At 42.2% G+C, this 20481-nt stretch overlaps 1 protein-coding gene across 4 annotated transcripts; it reads left to right on the top strand.

The window, feature by feature from the left end:
- The first annotated feature begins 592 nt into the window (after positions 1 to 592).
- LOC114361442 (aldose reductase) lies at positions 593 to 18831 on the top strand. 4 transcript variants are annotated; one of them, XM_028316466.1, is made up of 7 exons: positions 593 to 700; positions 4920 to 5062; positions 6042 to 6183; positions 6653 to 6847; positions 8336 to 8535; positions 9957 to 10112; positions 11771 to 12084. In XM_028316466.1, the coding sequence occupies exons 1-7, from the start codon at positions 626 to 628 to the stop codon at positions 11814 to 11816; spliced, it is 957 nt and encodes a 318-aa protein (XP_028172267.1). In that variant the 5' UTR covers positions 593 to 625; the 3' UTR covers positions 11817 to 12084. The 4 variants fall into 4 exon arrangements, with proteins under 4 accessions (XP_028172267.1, XP_028172268.1, XP_028172269.1 ...); XM_028316467.1 differs by lacking the exons at positions 593 to 700; positions 9957 to 10112; positions 11771 to 12084 and adding exons at positions 1196 to 1394; positions 15934 to 16089; positions 18518 to 18831; XM_028316468.1 differs by lacking the exons at positions 593 to 700; positions 9957 to 10112; positions 11771 to 12084 and adding exons at positions 1196 to 1394; positions 15934 to 16033; positions 16285 to 16359.
- The last annotated feature ends 1650 nt before the right edge of the window (positions 18832 to 20481 follow it).

The raw sequence follows: 20481 nt of genomic DNA, 5'->3' as shown, positions 1-20481 counted from the left end.
TCATGATATCACATAACTTAAATATTAATAATAAATTTGGAGATAAGAGTCTTGTCTAAGGTAAATCGATGTCTCCTTTTTAACCGATTTCAACAAAAGGAAGGTTTGAACCTCAGTTTGAACGCCTTTAAAATATCAGCATGGATTTTTAATTTAAGTCAGGTCACAGTTCCTAAAATACCTAAAGGAGAAAAAACTTCTTTAGCCTAGGCGCAGACCAACGAAGAATCGGCGATACCAAACTGTGTAATGTGCGCACTTTCATACATAACATGCCCATAGGCCATACTGATTAACAGCCCAACCCCAACTTATCGGCCAACCCCAATGTATTAGGTACCTACTTTGCTCTATGCGGCCAACTAAAAATCGGTGGTCTGCGCCTAGGCTTCATTTACCTACTGTTTCCGATATTCCAGAGCAAAGACTAATATAGAATGCTCGAGAGGTTAAACTACTCACGATAACTTACTGCTTGTTATCCATACCGCTATCTAATAGTAGTTATTTTATTATTTACGACTTGATAACTCGATCGATAAAACTGAAGAATGACTGAAGATGATTTTTCATTTTACACTTGCGTCGTTGTTTTCGAAGGCGGTGGTCGTGTCGTGTGTGAAAAATGGCGCCAAAAGTTCCTGTCAAACTGTTAAACAATGGACAAACTATTCCCGTTATGGGATTAGGCACTTGGAAGGTAAGATTTTGCAACTTTTCTTGAAAAATAAACTACTAATATAATTATGCCTAAATAAAAATCGCGTATGGAACTTTAAGCTATAGGTATTATAGTTACGTGAAACAATACGAGCATTTATAGGTCACGGTCCTTTTTATGTGCCATCAAGTAGGTTGCTAAACAGATTTTGATATGCTACACATTCTTACACACATTATTCTCAGTCATCAAGGAAGTTAATTTAAAAAACTACTTTTACTCAGATCATGATGAATCAATTTTAACGTTACAAAGTTGTTATAAATAGCAATAATTTAATTAATTTAATAATCAAAAACGCTATGAACTTATTATAAAGCGCTTATTTTTTTAAAAATTAGACTGGTTTTTATTAAAACTTTTTCTTGTTTTAATCGACACAATTTCCGAACGAAATCCGAATTATAAAAACTATACACATGTTTTTGACATTTGATCGAATGAAAATTACTGTCATTCTGGGCACTCTTTAATCTGTGATTCTGGGGCCTTGAATTGAAAACAGCCGGCTCTTTTTCCATTCATTAATTACTAAAAACTACGAGAAGAAATACGTTGCTGTGTATTTTAGAAAGAAACTTGTTTTTAATAAAACGATATGGCGTCTAAAGTTCCTAAAGTGAAATTCTGCAATGGGTTGGAATGTCCAATTCTTGGTTTGGGAACTTGGAAGGTAAGAATGTCACTTTGAATTTTAGAATTGAGAATTTCAGCTGAATTACTAACTTTAGAACAAAAATTATCAGCTAATTATCGCTTCAATTACTTGTTATTACATTAAGGATATAGTATAAATAATTTAGGGCACAAACTTGTCTGTACTTTGGCAATTTTTAAACTCGAGATTGTTCAATTGACTGACGTGGATATTAGCCATATTTCGTTTATAAGTTCGTTTCAGCCATTTATGACGTCCACTGCTGGACAAAGACCTCCCCCAAGGACTTCCACAAGGTTTTATTGTATTTTATTTTCATTCCATTAGAAGTACTTTTGTGGCGCCTTCAAATTTTAATTCCTTATTTATTTCATAAAATATGACTAACATAATAATATCTTCTGAACCCTGTGCTTATCTACCACTAATATTGGGTAGTTAATTAAATAAAAAAATCATTCAAACCACCAGTTTTTTATAGATTAGAACTGGCTTAAAAATCTTTTCCGTCACCTCTTTCACATAAACCATGTTCGTCACCTTCCATCAAGTGAGATGTATCCCCCCACTCCAGAATGGTCTATTGCCCACTCCAGAAATTCTTAGAAATAGTCAAGTGAAGACGTTCAGCAAATAAAACCCCCATCTTATTTATATTAACTGACAGTTAAATATTTCCAAGAATATTTTTGTTAGATATATAAGGGTAGGTATACCCAACATTGATGAAACAAATGCTGGCCGTAACAGCGTATTGCATCATAAAGGTAGCAGGAAGGCGCTGGACGCTGGCCGCTACCAACGGGGCAACATGGAAAGCATTGGGGGAGGTCTATGTTCAGCAGTGGACGTCTTATGGCTGAAATGATGATGATGAACAGCGTATTGCACTTGAAAATTTCGACGGGTTCATCCAGTGTCTAAGTAGCTCAGTTGGAAGAGCAGTCGCCCGACAAGCGGAAGGTCGTGGGTACAATTCCTGCCTTATGCAGTTCGATTTTTTCAAGTTATTTATAATTATCAAAATACTTATTAGTAACACAGGCTAGCGGCTGAAATTATGACGATGATGAAAACTTATGCTACAATAACACCTTTATCTACTATCAGAATAAAGAGTATCATTCACCATCAGTACAATCATTTTATATTATCTGGTAGATGTCTATCACAATGGATTATTGTTAAACACTAAGATAAGTGTCCATCATATTATTTGCACTCAACTGTGCCAAAGTGATTATAGTGCCGATAGGAACAGGCAATTATGAAAATATTATTATTTTCGAAAAAATCTAAAGCCTAAGGCGGGTATCGATCAGGAATCGGGAAACGGGAAGGTCGTGGTTTTTATTCCCGCCTTAGGCAGGCAGGGACAGCTGCCCCCCTCGGAAATCGCTTTGAAGGAGCTAATGCCCGTTTTCACCATCAATCCCTAATTTTTAAGTGACCCCTATAGTAACACTTAAAAGGCATTTTTTCAGGGTCACTTAAAAATTAGGGATTGATGGTGAAAACGGGCATAAGTCAAACAATCTAACCCAAAAAAAGCTGGGTACGCCCATGTAGAATCTATCTAATTTTTAACTCAGTCAAGCTTGAAGCCGAAGCTTAACTTAATGAAAAGTCGATGATTATTTAAAAGATAAAAATGTTTGGGATGGTTAACTGCCTAGCTCGCATAAATATTTATAACTATGTATTTTTTAAAGTCTGTAAACCTTTGAGAAAGAGGCTGACAATAGTTTCTTGCGCTGCTTCTTCTCAGCACTGGCCATTTACTGTCCTGAAGCAGTGGTAGGGTTAATACTGGGACGTGTAAAAGTGCTTTTTTAAGCCTACTTGCATAAATAAATTAGTTTTATGAGTTGTTTATGAGTTTTAGTACCAAATTTGCTAGACTCTACTGGCGCTAACGATACTTCAAACATGCTACAAACGACCTTGACTAACGATAAGATCAATAATTCCAGTTATCATGCTATAGGCTTTGTTGTTGAGTGCTTGGAAGATTACAATGCAGTATTTTTATAGGTCGGTAAAAAAATTAGTGGTAGCTATAAAAATCTGTTGAATAGCTGGTTGTAAAAAAGGTAGATTATTGTATGTCTGTGTGGTGTCGTGATGTATCAGAACGGAATAGGTTTCATACATTAAGTAGGTATATCGTTTAAACCATTGGTTCCCAAACTTATGTGAGACGCGCCCCCTTTCGGCCATACAAAAAATTCTGCGCCCCCCCTCTTCCAGTCAAGATTATTTATTGTTCGTATCGAGCAGTCTGGAATGCATTCTCTCAGCGGTCGCAGGTTTCTTACAGATGGCCCGCGCCCCCCTTTAAAGATTTTTGCGCCCCCCACTTTGAGAACCATATTGGTTCCCAAATCCCCGTTTAAACTTTAGATCGTTTCATCCATGAATACGCGCCCCACCATTCTTTCGCTAATGTTTTAAGGAAACTGCTCATAAGTATATTACAGTATATTATGTCAATCGATTGAACGTCTCTACGTAGTCTACTACTCAATTATGTATGTTTACATAAAAATTATTGATCGTCAATTATGTAATTATAATTTACAAGCAGTTGACCCGATGTATGTCAAGGCTTCAGATAAGTGCTGCTTATCAACGTAGCACTTATGTAGTTGCAAAAAGAGTGGTTTTGCAACAAAAATATAGTCCTATGTATGACCAGTACCAACTAGTCATGTCATTGTAAGCAACGTGTGATTGCATTTAGACTGATTCATCTGACCGATTTCGGTCATGGCGACCACTTCTAACTGGTGAATTTAGATGAATGTTTCGAGGATCGCCAGTTCGATTCCCTTCGACTGCTGGACTATTGTAGTGAACCCATTTCTAACACAAGTGTTGTAATTGATTTATTCCGAGTGAAAATTACTTGGCGTGGGACGTCCACAACGTGTACAGATGAACATTAAAGGTTGCGGGAAGGCGCTGGATGCAGGTTACTAACCGGACATTCTGGAAATCATTGGGGAAGGCCTATGTTCAGCAGTGGACGTCCTGTGGCTGAAATGATGATGATGGAGTAAAAATTAACATTGAAGGACATAGCACACTTATCAACTCAGAAAGAGAACGTAATCGTATCAATTCGACGCTCCATACAAAGAATACTGACCGTATTCTTATGAAACGCCATACTGTAACACACACTTATCCGCACCGTAACGTAAACGCCTCGCTTCGAGTTTGACAGCACGTGACAGGCGATTCCTTTCCGAGTTGACAAGTCCCTTCATCATCCTCATCAACAGCCCTTTACAGTCCACTGCTGGACTATGAGCCTCCTCCACTACAGTGGAGGGTTTTGCCATAATCCCCACGCTTGGCAGGCTGGTTGGAGATCGCAGTTTAAAAGATTGATGTTTTTCAGAGAGCGCTCTGAAAAACATCAATCCCGTTCTCTGTTTGATGTGTAGTCCCTAATTCGCCTCTTACGAGACGCGTGAAGAGTAGGGGTTGGTGACAAGTCTCTTATGATCTTTAATTGCAATGTTCCTTCTACAGTCCAAGCCGGGCGAAGTGACGCAGGCGGTGAAAGACGCGATCGACATCGGCTACCGTCACTTCGACTGCGCGTACGTCTATGGGAATGAAAAGGAGGTCGGTGCTGCCATCACTGCGAAAATACAGGAGGGAGTCGTCAAGAGGTGAGTGCGTTCATTTCAGCCTGGCAGGGCATGTGCCCCGCCCACTTTTACCCACTACGAGCTATGCAGCTCGTAGAGCTGATGGCCGCTGGGGCAGGAAAGTTCTTGAGTGGCGACCACGAGCTGGAAGACGTAGCGTGGGCAGGACTCCCACTGGGTGGACCGACGATCTGGTGAAGGTCGCGGGAGGTGCCTGAATGCGAGCGGCGCAGGACCGGTCTTTGTGAAAATCCTTGGGGGAGGCCTTTGTCCAGCAGTGGACTTCTTTCGGCAAGAGGTGAGTGTCATCCAGGGTCTGGGGGCGTAGTGTGGGCTTACGTCAAACGCATTCGATGTCAACAGCCCCCCTAGCGGAAACTTTCAAGAACTAAAATCTTCTTATATTTTTTTAACTCGCTATCTCAGCTCTCGTTCCCACCACTGCAACTCCTGTGTAGCCAGGATCTACAGCTTGACCGCCATAAAAACCCAACCAGTGAAGATCAAGTTTGTCCCGGGGGAAAGTTAAACTGTCATTGGACCCGCAACGAAATTAATTAACATTAGAAGGAGTTCTAAATTAAGGTTCGCGCTCGCTAGTAACGACGTTTGATGTAACTCGCACTAAGCCCTCTGTTCGTTCGTTTAGGCTAAATGACGTCCACAGCAGGACAAAGGCGTCCCTCAAGGATTTCCATAACGACTGGTCCTGCGCTGCCCGCATCCAGGTTCTTCCCGCGACCATCAACAGATCTTCGGTCCATCTAGTGGCGGGCCTGCCCACACTACGAACGTCTTCCGTCGTCGCCAATCGAAAACTGAGAGCTTAGTGTGAGTTCTCATCAAACGTCGACACTATAGTTCATTCAGCTTATGATGGTGATTTAGACAGTTGAAACATTTCGTTTCATGAATCCAACTTCCTAAGAATAAAAATATTTAGGTGTAAAAATCAATCACTTTTTTGTGTTTTCATCTTTAAATACTTCATTTTCTCCAGGGAGGACCTCTTCATCACCTCCAAGCTCTGGAACACCTTCCACCGCCCAGACCTGGTGCGAGGAGCGCTGACTGAGACCCTCCAGAACCTCAACCTGACCTATCTGGACCTGTACCTCATCCACTGGCCTCAGGCGTACAAGGTAACCATCATCTTCATCATCATCATCATTTCAGCCATAGGACGTCCACTGCGGAACATAGGCCTCCCCCAATGACTTCTTATCAATCCTACATAGCACACTTATCAACACCGTGTGGCGAGGCGTTTACGTTACGGTGAGGCTAAGTGTACGTTGCAGTACAGAGTTACTATGAGAATACTAACCGCCTCGAGCGGATATTATGGTTACGATCCGTTTCCGGGTTGATAAGTGTGCTTCGTCCTTTAGTCTACACTATCCTGACATGTCAGGGGCCGGACCCCTCCTTGATAAATGACCTTAAATACGCCAATGTCTGTGGGCACGTTGTTTTTTTTGTCAAAAGAATATTAGTAATTTGTTTTTTCACAAATTATGTACTAATAGGTATCACGAGTTGGCCAGTCCGACACCTTCACCCTTCGGCTATCGTGGCTTCATAAGAATAATATTCTACATTTGTCTCCAGGAAGAAGACATACTATTCCCCGTAGACTCAGAAGGCAAGATCCAGTTTTCCTCAGTGGACTTCGTGGACACCTGGAAGGCTTTGGAGCCCTTCGTGGCCGAGGGTCTGGTGAAGAGCCTCGGCATCTCCAACTTCAATAAGAAACAAATCACACGGCTGCTGGAAACGGCCACCATCAAGCCTGTTGTCAACCAGGTCAGTAAAAGACGTGTTGCCACCACCAATCAATAGGGTTGACTGGGTAATAAAATCAAAATTCTATTTAGTCCGTCAGACAGATAATAAAAAAAATTTGGACACATATTTTTAAATTTTTTTCATAATCGATTAACAATAAATGCTTATCTTATCTTATCGAATAATTACAGTATTTATTGAGTTGAAATGTCGCGTCACGTCACTTTTGAGTAAAAAATCTACTCAAGCGTGACGTAACGCGCCATTTCAACTCGATGTAGCACTGTTGTATTTAATTATGAAAGAAAATAAAAAATATGAGTAATATTTTCTAATTATTTGTCTGAATTGAAATTTTGTTATCTAACCTATTGACGTACTTTTTAAAACTGTCAAAACGACTCTCTCCCATAGATTTGTACGGCAATACAAGCAAGTGACGTCACTATTTTGTCATCTCAATGAGGGTTTTCGCGTATGAAAGATCCGCTAGATGGCGGGATGTGGATGTGGGGCCTGACTGCTGCGTGATTGGTGGATTTTGACAGATCTGTCAATGTCATGTCAAAAATAACCAAACATGCAGCATTTGGACCTCGCGTCTACGTATTGCCATCTGGCGGATTTTTCATACGCGAAACCCTCATTAAATTACTTTTTTCAATTACAATGCAACCAAAAATCTTAATTTATAGGCAATTTAAAGTTAATTAAGTTTTTAGACCAGAATGAAGTTGTCATTTCGAATTATTGGGGTATGGTGTCAGTCAAATACTCGGACAGCAGCAGACTAAGGCCCAGAACACACGGTGAATCGCAACTGTAACGAAACTGCAACTTATAGTTACTTTTGAGTTTTTTTTTTAAGTTTAAAACCGATTTGAACTGGTCAAATTGGTCGCGTCATGTGTGGTCTCTCAACGGAATCTATGGCAGAAACTTAGATGCAACTCAAAAGTAACTAGAAGTTGCATTATCGTTGCAGTTGCGTTTCACCGTGTGTTTTATTTTTATTTTATTTTATTTATTTGGTTCACCAACAGTTAACTGTGTTCTGGGCCTTATCAATTCATAAAGGGATACCGTTTCACCTTGTCCACCGTGTCACCTTTCGCGAGCTGTCACCGCTTTTCGCGCACTGTCAACCGCGAGGCGAGGCGCTTATGTACAGGTTCGGCCAAACCAACGCGACCACACGCGATCAGCCAGCGTGCAGCGATGAAGATCAATGCATTTAAGTCTCGTCACCATGTACGGCCATGAATGAACCGTGTTGGACAACTACATTTNCAACTATTGCAAATTGCATTCCAAAGCACTTACCGAAACCTTCGGATATCCGAAATAAAAAAATATCCCTAACCCTAACCGAAACCGGCATAATATTATTCTTATATCCGTAACCGTATCCATAACCGAAATTACATATCCATAACATCCCTAAACTAGACCTATTAGTACTTACACAGTTTTTTAAAGTACTTCATTATTATTATTCTATCCCAGGTGGAATGTCACCCTTACCTCAATCAGAGCCGTCTGAAGGCCTTCTGCGAGTCCCAAGGCATCGCCTTGACAGCATACTCGCCGCTCGGGTCGCCGGACCGGCCCTGGGCCAAGCCAGGAGACCCTCAGCTCTTGGAAGACCCGAAGATCAAGGCCATAGCTGATAGACTTGGGAAGACCGCTGCACAAGTACTGATCAGGTAATAATCATCATCATCATCATCATCATCATTTCAGCCATAGGACGTCCACTGCTGAACATAGGCCTCCCCCAATGCTTTCCATGTTGATCGATTGGTAGCGGCCTGCGTCCAGCGCTTCCCTGCTACCTTTACGATGTCGTCGGTCCACCTTCTAGGTGGAGGTAAGGATCAACCCTTTCTAATTTTTTTTTATCCACGAGGAAGCTCTTGGCCTGTATCTTACCTGATGGTAAGTGATGATCAGGCCGAAGGTGGAAGCGAGCTTCACCCGGAATCCTCAACCACGGAGGAACTGGCTATCTTACCTCTAACTGCCGGAACACAACAATGCTGCTAATATTGTTGTTATGGCGACAGACTTAGGTAAGATGGTGGTAGCTAGCCAGGCGAACTTAGAACAAGCCCTCGTTCGTTCGTTCGTTTCAGCCAAATGACGTCCACTGCTGAACAAAGGCCTCCCCAAGGTTTTCCACAATGAATGGTCTTGCGCTGCCCGCATCCAGGGTCCTCCCGCGACCTTTACCAGATCGTCCGTCCACCTAGTAGGCCTGTCCAGTTGAAAGTTGTGTACCAAATAAATTCACCTCCTAAGGAGCGAAGCATCGTTCCGCGTACTAGTGTCCTGTCCATGCCACTTCAGCTTGCTAATCCGTCGGACTATGTCAGCGACTTTAGTTCGTTTACGGATCTCTTCATTTTTGATTTCATGGAGAAAAAGCTATAAGAAAAGCAGAAGAAAAGTAGGTATTTCTATTCTGAGGGCGGTAGTGTGAGTTTACGTCAAACGCATTCAATATCGACTGCGTTAAAAAAATATAATTATGAAGATTTTAGTTCTTCAGTTTCCGCCAGGGGCGCTGTACAATCCTTCATACATTTAATGTCACTTTTTTACGCAGAAAATCTGTCTGGTCCGTGAGCACGTAGAATTTTGTCCAATTTGTCGGCCGTTTGGTGTAGTGGTTCAGAACGTGCTACTATGCCAAGAGGTCCCGGGTTCGATTCCCGGCCGGGCAGAAATTGAAATGATGAATTTTAATTTCTGTGACGGGTCTGGGTGATACTATGTATAATATGTATGTATTTAAAAAAAAAAGTATATAAGTAGTATATCCGTTAAGCTAGCACCCATAACACAAGCATTAAGTTGCTTACTTTGGGGCTAGCTGGCGATGTGTGAAATTGTCCAAAGATTTATTTATTAATGACCCCAAGCTACCCATCCTTATCGCTCGCGCGTAATTATATTGCTGTCGCGACTGTGCGACGGGCGCCCGCAGTGAGTGTGCGAGCGCGATAGCAACATAATTACGCGCGAGCGATAAGGATGGGTAGCTTGGGGTCATTGGACAAAATTCTACGTGCTCACAGACCGGGCTTTAGTAACTCATAAAATCTATTTCTGTTATTCTTTCCAGGTACCAAATCGACCGCGGCAACATAGTCATCCCGAAATCAGTGACGAAGTCACGCATCGCGAGCAATTTCGACGTTTTCGACTTCAAGCTGTCGCAAGAGGATGTCCAGCTGATTGACAGCTTCGATTGTAATGGACGGCTCGTGCCGATGACCGCGTGAGTAGCCCACTGTTGGACTTAGGTTGCCCAATGTTGGACTAAGATTGCTTGGTGCTGGACATAGATTGCCCACTGCTAGACTTGGGTTGCCCACTGCTAGGCTTAGGTTGTCCACTGCTGGACATAGGTTGCCCACTACTGGACTTATATTACCCACTTCAAGCTGTCGCAAGAGGATGTCCAGCTGATTGACAGCTTCGATTGCAATGGACGGCTCGTGCCGATGACAGCGTGAGTAGCCCACTGCTGGACTTTGTCCACTGCTGGACTTGCGTAGCCCATTTTTGGGCTTAGGTTGCCCTCTGCTGGACATTGGTTGTCCACTGGTGGATTTATGTAGCCCACAGCTGGGCTAATTTAGCTCAGAGCAGGACTTATGGCTCCTTTCAATCCCACTGGGTGACTGCTTTATTACGTCAGTCCCATGATGGACATCCAAATAAAGGTCATAATAGCACACTTATCAACTCGGAAAGGGATTAACGCCTGAATTCACAAACAATACTATGAGTTCTCACAGTGCGCATGGATGCACAGGGTGACACACGAACCAATAACAGAGCTCTATTTAACGTTGTGCATTCGATTTGCTGCTTCATTTAAGCAAGCATCGTTTGTGAATACGGGCGTAAGACTATCGCCTTTCGCTGTCAACCGCGAGGCGAGGCGATTACGTTACGGCGCGGATAAGTGTGCGTTGCAATATGGAGTTTCATACAAAGAATACTGACCGCCTCGAGTTGATACGGTTACGATCCCTTTCCGGGTTGATAAGTGTGCTTCGTCCTTTAGTCGGACACTTCATTTCCCGCTTAGGCCAATATTAATAATCATAATCATTTATTTGCAATTAAACATGGTATATAAAGATGTTAGGTAGACAGTGAGAACGATACACGTTTAGCTAAAATTATTAGCATGCAAAAGTTAAACTAGAAACACCACAATATTAGCGACGATTCTAAAGAAGAACAAAACTACAGCAAGTCAAAGAACTCTTTTAACAATTGGACAAATAATTGGACACAATTGACTATTATTTTGACTCCATTCCCCAATAATTCTAAATCACAACTTTTTTAAAAATACTTCATTCTAGCCTTAAAAACTTAATGAATTTTCAAATTAACTGTAAATTACGATTTTTGGTCGCATTGTAATTGAAAAAAGTCGTTTATTTGAGTGGACAAAATAGTGACGTCACTCGGTTAGTATTGCCATACAAAATCTATGGAAGTCTCGTTTTGACAGTTTTAAAAAGTACGTCAATTGATTGGTGGTGTCAAATAAAATTAATCTAATCCACTGGCTCACTACATGCTATTGATCTAATAAAAATCTTGCAAATCACGAAGGCGAGTGAGCTTTACATGTGTGGTGGCTCGCTACAGCTCGTTTTCAAAAGTTTTGACAGACATTACACTATCGTTATGTGCATGTACACGTACACACACAAGTAAAGCTCACTCGCCTTCGTGAGTTGCAAGAACTGTACCTAAAGTAGTCCACTGAAAGACGAAAGTTATTTCTTTATTCAAAGATTTCCTGCTTCTTTGCCCACTGCTGAACATAACCCTTTGTTATTTAGTCCACTGCTGGGCAAAAAGACTTGTAACATGTTATTTAATAAAACATATTTTCTTATTATTTTTCAGTTCCCTCGGCCACAAGGACCATCCGTTCGAGAACGACGAATTTTAAACACCATACGATGCCTTACTATCGAATATTATACGAATAAGTATACTATAGTCTGGTCTGCGAGCACGTAGAATTTTGTCCAATGACCCCAAGCTACCCATCCTTATCGCTCGCGCGTAATAATTATGTTGCTGTCGCGCTCGGACACTCACTGCGGGGTCATTGGACAAAATTCTACGTGCTCACAGACCCGGCTTTACACAGTACTATAGAGTATAGAGTACACATATTATTGAATAATAAATAAACACTTATGTTTTACACGAAACTTCTTTTATTTATAAATAGCTTTCCGCCCGCGGCTTCGCCTGCGTGGAATTTTGTCTGTTACAGAAGAACAATATCGCGCGCGTATTTGCTCACCGCGGCACCGTTTAGACCTACCCTGGACTACGACAAACATTTTAAAACCAAAATCGGCTCAATCGGCCCAGCCGTTTTCGAGTTTTAATCAGACTTAACGAACATCAATTCATTTTTATTTATATAGAAGATGACTGTTACAGTCAAAACTCATAATCGGTCAAAACTACTTATGACTGATTTTTCCAGTCAAAAGTGGTTTTGAACAAGGATGGTAGTCAAGTGCTTTCGCGTTAAATAAAGTCTATTTCTTTCTTTCTTTCTTATTTAAAATTTTACCAATCAGAGGGCTTAGTGTGAGTTTACAACAAACGTCGGCACTAATTAGTGCGTTAAATAATTATATGAAAATTTTAGTTCTTGAGAGTTTCCGCTAGGGGCGCTGTACAATCCATCATACCAGAGCCCCGATTACGGTATTTTTTAACGTCAACAATCCAGACACGCTTCTCGATTCTGCGATACGATTGGTCGTTCAACAGCGTACGTCAGCTGTTTTGACCAATCGTATTGCAGAATCAGAAACGCGTCTGGATTGTAGACTACAGACTTAAAAGTTACCGTAATCGGGGCTCTGGCCTGTTCATCTCCGCGAGTTTACATCGAAAACAAAACACGTACGATGGCCCACCTACAGGATACTATTCGACAAGGCCTCACATACGAGCGAACATTGACGCGTATTCTTGTGTATGATGGAAGAAAATAAAGAAAATGGTGTACTAAATACTGTGCAGTATTTAACTGCCTAAATAATAATAAAAACACAGAATGTACTTTTTTAAGTTGCCTCAAGACACTGAGAGGTAAATAAGTAGTTAATATTATTCATGATAATACATGCTAAATCATGTATTACCTCCGCCATTTTCCGCAGTTTGGCACCTCACGTCNGTCCGATTTACCTAAACAAATAAATTAAAAATACTTGCGGATCAAAAGTACTCAATCATACTACAATTTACGAAAAAATCACGCGTGACGCACATACGTCAGTGGGCAGTCAACTGACATAGACCCGGCGTCTACGAGTGCCAAAGCACGACTGATTTATGCCATTTGATGCACCCGATTTTATAGTATTTTCAAATTAATTTTTCATTTGAAGATTGAAGATAGATATTTTTTCTTTTTCACACAATAATAGTACTATGTTTCTTCTTAAGTATAAAGTAGTTTATGTTGCCAAATGACTTTTAGAGTATGAGATGTGACCTGTTTTCTTGCAGTAATTTTCTCGAATTTTGACTATCTTAGACATGATAAAAATGCATTTTAATGAATTAAACATCAAAATTTTCTCAATACACTTCCTTCTTCAGGGTATGCTTATTCTAATGAATACATTCTATCTTCTTACTTAGAAATAAATTTGTTGTAATATTAGTTCAAAGTTGTGCCTTCGCGAGTTACCTGGAAATCGGGCTTTCGAAATTCGCTGTTTTCGTAGGCAAAAATCCAATTTGACCGAGATTTTGTCAATAGACATTCCGTAAAAACGTATGATAATTACGATGATATAAGTCAAAAGAAGCTATAACAATAAATTATATGACTAAAATCATTTCGAAATCTGCCAAATTCTCGATTTCTGCATGAAAAATGTGACAACGCTCTTAATACATGAAATAAAAAATTTAACTCGATAACTCGCTCTAAATAAATAGTGGACTGTATTTTAAGTTTTTAATTTTTATACTATTGATTTATTTTATTGCCTAAGTTAATTAAGTTTTTAGACCAGAATGAAGTTGTCATTTCGAATTATTGGGATATGGTGTCAGTCAAATACTCGGACAGCAGCAGACTAAGGCCCAGAACACACGGTGAATCGCAACTGTAACGAAACTGCAACTTATAGTTACTTTTGAGTTTTTTTTTAAGTTTAAAACCGATTTGAACTGGTCAAACTGGTCGCGTCATGTGTGGTCTCTCAACGGAATCTATGGCAGAAACTTAGATGCAACTCAAAAGTAACTAGAAGTTGCATTATCGTTGCAGTTGCGTTTCACCGTGTGTTTTATTTTTATTTTATTTTATTTATTTGGTTCACCAACAGTTAATTGTGTTCTGGGCCTTATCAATTCAGAAAGGGATACCGTTTCACCTTGTCCACCGTGTCACCTTTCGCGAGCTGTCACCGCTTTTCGCGCACTGTCAACCGCGAGGCGAGGCGCTTATGTACAGGTTCGGCCAAACCAACGCGACCACACGCGATCAGCCGGCGTGCAGCGATGAAGATCAATGCATTTAAGTCTCGTCACCATGTACGACCATGAATGAACCGTGTTGGACAACTATTGCAAATTGCATTCCAAAGCACTTACCGAAACCTTCGGATATCCGAAATAAAAAAATATCCCTAACCCTAACCGAAACCGGCATAATATTATTCTTATATCCGTAACCGTATCCATAACCGAAATTACATATCCATAACATCCCTAAACTAGACCTATTAGTACTTACACAGTTTTTTAAAGTACTTCATTATTATTATTCTATCCCAGGTGGAATGTCACCCTTACCTCAATCAGAGCCGTCTGAAGGCCTTCTGCGAGTCCCAAGGCATCGCCTTGACAGCATACTCGCCGCTCGGGTCGCCGGACCGGCCCTGGGCCAAGCCAGGAGACCCTCAGCTCTTGGAAGACCCGAAGATCAAGGCCATAGCTGATAGACTTGGGAAGACCGCTGCGCAAGTACTGATCAGGTAAGAATCATCATCATCATCATCATTTCAGCCATAGGACGTCCACTGCTGAACATAGGCCTCCCCCAATGCTTTCCATGTTGATCGATTGGTAGCGGCCTGCGTCCAGCGCTTCCCTGCTACCTTTACGATGTCGTCGGTCCACCTTGTAGGTGGAGGTAAGAATCAACCCTTTCTAATATTTTTATATTCACAACGAGGAAGCTCTTGACCTGTATCTCACCTGATGGTATGTGATGATCAGGCTTCGGCGAGCTTCACCCGGAATCCTCAACCACGGAGGAACTGGCTATCTTACCTCTAACTGCCGGAACACAACAATGCTGTTAACATTGTTGTTATGTCGACAGACTTAGGTAAGATGGTGGTAGCTAGCCAGGCGAACTTAGAACAAGCCCTCGTTCGTTTCAGCCAAATGACGTCCACTGCTGGACAAAGGCCTCCCCAAGGTTTTCCACAATGAATGGTCTTGCGCTGCCCGCATCCAGGGTCCTCCCGCGAACTTCACCAGATCGTCAGTCCACCTAGTAGGTAGTCCACCTGCCCAGTTGAAAGTTGTGTACCAAATAAATTCACCTCCTAAGGAGCGAAGCATCGTTCCGCCTACTAGTGTCGTGCCCATTGCCATTAGTTAGTTGACGTTAGTTTGTTACGGATCTCTTCATTTTTGATTTCATGGAGAAAAAGCTATAAGAAAAGCAGAAGAAAAGTAGGTATTTCTATTCTGAGGGCGGTAGTGTGAGTTTACGTCAAACGCATTCAATATCGACTGCGTTAAAAAAAATATAATTATGAAGATTTTAGTTCTTGAGTTTCCGCCAGGGGCGCTGTACAATCCTTCATACATTTAATGTCACTTTTTTACGCAGAAAATCTGTCTGTCGACTGTGCGACCGGCGCCCGCAGTGAGTGTGCGAGCGCGATAGCAACATAATTACGCGCGAGCGATAAGGATGGGTAGCTTGGGGTCATTGGACAAAATTCTACGTGCTCACAGACCGGGCTTTAGTAACTCATAAAATCTATTTCTGTTATTCTTTCCAGGTACCAAATCGACCGCGGCAACATTGTCATCCCGAAATCGGTGACGAAGTCACGCATCGCGAGCAATTTCGACGTTTTCGACTTCAAGCTGTCGCAAGAGGATGTTCAACTGATTGACAGCTTCGATTGTAATGGACGGCTCGTGCCGATGACCGCGTGAGTAGCCCACTGCTGGGATTAGGTTGCCCACTGTTGGACTAAGATTGCCCACTGCTAAACTTAGGTTTCCCACGGCTAAATTATTGTAGCCCACTGCTGGACATAGGTTGCCCACTGCTAGGCTTAGGTTGTCCACTGCTAGACTTGTCCCACAGCTGGACTTACATAGCCCACTTCAAGCTGTCGCAAGAGGATGTCCAGCTGATTGACAGCTTCGACTGTAATGGACGGCTCGTGCCGATGACCGCGTGAGTAGCCCACTGTTGGGATTATGTTGCCCACTGCTGGACATATGTAGCCCACTGCTGGGATTTGGTTCCCCACTGCTGAACTTACGTAGCCCATTTCTTGATAGCTTCGACTTTAATGGACGACTCGTGCCGATGACCGCGTGAGTAGCCCACTGTTGGGATTAGGTTGCCCACTGCTGGACAGATTGCCCAATGTTGGATTAAGATTGCCCAGTGCTGGACATAGGTTGCCCACTGCTGGACTTACGTTGCCCACGGCTGGACTTACCTAGCCCACTTCAAGCTGTCGCAAGAGGATGTCCAGCTGATTGACAGCTTCGACTATAATGGGCGACTCGTGCCGATGACCGCGTGAGTAGCCCACTGCTGGACTTGTGTAGCCCACGGCTAGAGAAGCCCAATGTTAGACATAGGTGATTGCCCACTGCTAAACTTAGGTTTCCCACGGCTAAATTATTGTAGCCCACTGCAGGACATATGTTGCCCACTGCTGGACTTGCGTTGCCCACTTCAAGCTGTCGCAAGAGGATGTCCAGCTGATTGACAGTTTCGACTGTAATGGCTCGTGCCGATGACCGCGTGAGTAGCCCACTGTTGGACTTAGGTTGCCCACTTTTGGACTAAGATTGCCCACTGCTAAACTTAGGTTTCCCACGGCTAAATTATTGTAGCCCACTGCAGGACATATGTTGCCCACTGCTGGACTTGCGTTGCCCACTTCAAGCTGTCGCAAGAGGATGTCCAGCTGATTGACAGTTTCGACTGTAATGGCTCGTGCCGATGACCGCGTGAGTAGCCCACTGTTGGACTTAGGTTGCCCACTTTTGGACTAAGATTGCCCACTGCTAAACTTAGGTTTCCCACGGCTAAATTATTGTAGCCCACTGCTGGACATAGGTTGCCCACTGCTAGACTTGGGTTGCCCACTGCTAGGCTTAGGTTGTCCACTGCTAGACTTGTCCCACAGCTGGACTTACATAGCCCACTTCAAGCTGTCGCAAGAGGATGTCCAGCTGATTGACAGCTTCGACTGTAATGGACGGCTCGTGCCGATGACCGCGTGAGTAGCCCACTGCTCCACTGCTGGGCTTTGCCCACTGCTGGAATTATGTAGCCCACTGTTAGAGTTAAGAAGCCCAGTGCTGGAGCTAAGTAGCCCACTGCTGGGCTTAGGTTCCCCACTGCTGGACTTACGTAGCCCACTTCTTGATAGTTTCGATTGTAATGGATGACTCGTGCCGATGACCGCGTGAGTAGCCCACTGATGGGATAAGGTTGCACTGCTGGACTTGGTAGCACATTGCTGGAATTAGATTGCCCAGTGCTGGACTTGGTAGCCTATTGCTGGACCTAGGTTGTCCACTACTAGACTTAGGTTGCCCATTGCTGGGCTTAGGTTGCCCAATGCTGGACTTGCGTAGCCCACTGCTAGAGTTAAGAAGCCCAGTGTTGGACATAGGTTGCCCACTGCTAGACTTGTCCCACAGCTGGACTTACATAGCCCACTTCAAGCTGTCGCAAGAGGATGTCCAGCTGATTGACAGCTTCGACTGTAATGGACGACTCGTGCCGATGACCGCGTGAGTAGCCCACAGCTGGACTTAGGTTGCCCACTGCTGGACTTAGGTTTCCCACAGCTAGACTTGGTAGCCCATTTTTGGACTTGGGTTGCCCACTGCTAGACTTAGGTTGCCCAGTGCTGGACACAGACTAACGTAGCCCACTTCAAGCTGTCGCAAGACGATGTGCAGTTGATAGATAACTTAGATTGCAACTGGCGGCTAGTGCCGACGACTGCGTGAGTAGCCCACTGCTGGACATAGGTTTCCCACTGTTGGTCTAAGATTTCCCGGTGCTGGACATAGGTTGCCCACTGCTGAACTTAGGTTGTCCACTGGTGGATTTATGTAACCCACGTTTCATCCACGAAGACGCGCCCCACCACTTTTTGGTCTCGGGCATTATGAATGATTTATCGTGTGCCGATAACACTCAAACATTCGCGGAAAAATGGTGGGGCGCGTCTTCGAGGATGAAACGATTACAGTTTTCCCCCTTCATGCCTTTGCCCACTGCTGAATATAACCCTGTCTTCTTTAGTCCACTGCTGGGCAGAAGGACTTCTTGTAACATGGTATTTAATAAATAAAACATATTTTCTTATTATTTTTCAGCTCCCTCGGCCACAAGGACCATCCGTTCGAGAACGACGAATTTTAAACACCATACGATGCCTTACTATCGAATATTATACCAATAAGTATACTATAGTCTGGTCTGCGAGCACGTAGAATTTTGTCCAATGACTCCAAGCTACCCATCCTTATCGCTCGCGCGTAATAATTATGTTGCTATCGCGCTCGGACACTCACTGCGGGGTCATTGGACAAAATTCTACGTGCTCACAGACCGGGCTTTACACAGTACTATAGAGTATAGAGTACACATATTATTGAATAATAAATAAACACTTATGTTTTACACGAAACTTCTTTTATTTATTAATAACGGTTACAGTCAAAACTCATAATCGGCCAAAACTACTTATGACTGATTTTTCCAGTCAATAGTGGTTTGACCAAGGATGGTAGTCAAGTGCTTTCGCCTTATTTAAAATTTTATCAATCAGAGGGCTTAGTGTGAGTTTACATCAAACGTCCCACTAATTAGTGCGTTAAATAATTATATGAACATTTTTTTCTTCAAAGTTTCCGCTGTACAATCCGTCATACATTTAAAGTCCTCTAAAATAAAACACACAAGTCGAAAATAATAATTTATTACAATTAAACATTATCACTAGCGCCATAATGCATAACTTAATTATTTTAATAACTTAGTTATTTTGAATATTTACTTAAATAATCAGTTTTAATCTAATTGACTATCCCCGACAATATCTATTCCTACTGTTTCTCGCGTTAAACTCATTTATATCATGCATAGCCTGTTCAATTGGCCTCAACCTGTATCTAGGGCGTATTATCCTAAGTGTTCTTAATTTATAACACTCATACACAAAATACAAAATAAAACAAGTCATAATTATAGAAAACATGAAGAAAATTTGATCAAATAATTTTGAAATAACTATTAAGACTAAAATTATAAGTGAATGCAGATTTAAGTTCACTAAGAAGTAGAAACATTTCTGCAACTTCATGTATCCGTCAGAAGGAGGTGTCCAGGCTGGAAAAAGAATATTATTTGTTGTAAGAATACAAGTTATTAAAGTATACAATAATAATTATCATCATCTACAGCAGTGTTCCGCGGCACACTGTGTCCCGATTGAGCTAAATATGTATTTTCAACTGCAACGCGACTGGACAACGAACGAAAATTAGCTGTTTGCATAAATCCGTATCGCGGTGTCGCTTTGGCAGCTAGTTCAAACGAAGCTGTAACGTAAGCGGAATGCAAACTGCGTCTTTGTGTAAAAGCTGACAGCAGAAAACTACTTTTTTCAAACGTAATTCAAACGCTTCACGAACATAGCCGTGTTTTAGTGAAAAATAAGGTGTTCGAACTTTTAATGGAAGTGCTTAAATCCGTTGTTTCGTCTTTGTTTGCGCGTGAACTTTACCGCGATACCGAATGCACTTCAGCTGGAATGAAATTGGAGTGTGACTGGTGTGAACTAGAGATGGGANGCTAAATCATGTATTACCTCCGCCATTTTCCGCAGTTTGGCACCTCACGTCACATCATTTTACCGAAGTCAGCCCTATAGCTTCGGCGCAGTGCCGATCACTGACGTTTGTCAACAAAATGGTGCTTGACTCTTGAGACAGGCTAAATTACACCATATTGTTAGTGACATTAAGAATACATTTTTTTTAAATACCTTCGCGAAGTAAAACTTCTGTACGTAGTACTTATTATTATTCTGTGGTAGGTACATTTAAGGTAATTTTTTACGCGCTCACTAGTGACGTTTGATGTAAACTCACACTAACGCCCGTATCACAAACGATGCTTGCTTAAGTGAAGCAGCAAATCGAACGCACAGCGTTGAATAGAGCTCTGATTGGTTCATGTGTCACCCTGTGCGTCCACGCGCACTGTGAGATCTCAGTAATGTTTGTGAATACGGGCGTAAGCCCTCTGACCAGTGGTTCCTAAGATAAGCGCGGTC

This window comes from Ostrinia furnacalis, unplaced genomic scaffold (genome assembly GCF_004193835.3).
Source record: "Ostrinia furnacalis isolate ACB-3 unplaced genomic scaffold, ASM419383v2 OfSCF5710, whole genome shotgun sequence".
NCBI lineage: Eukaryota > Metazoa > Arthropoda > Insecta > Lepidoptera > Crambidae > Ostrinia > Ostrinia furnacalis.
The sequence above is the reverse complement of the archived record's forward strand: the minus strand, read 5'-3'. Positions and strand labels throughout refer to the sequence as shown.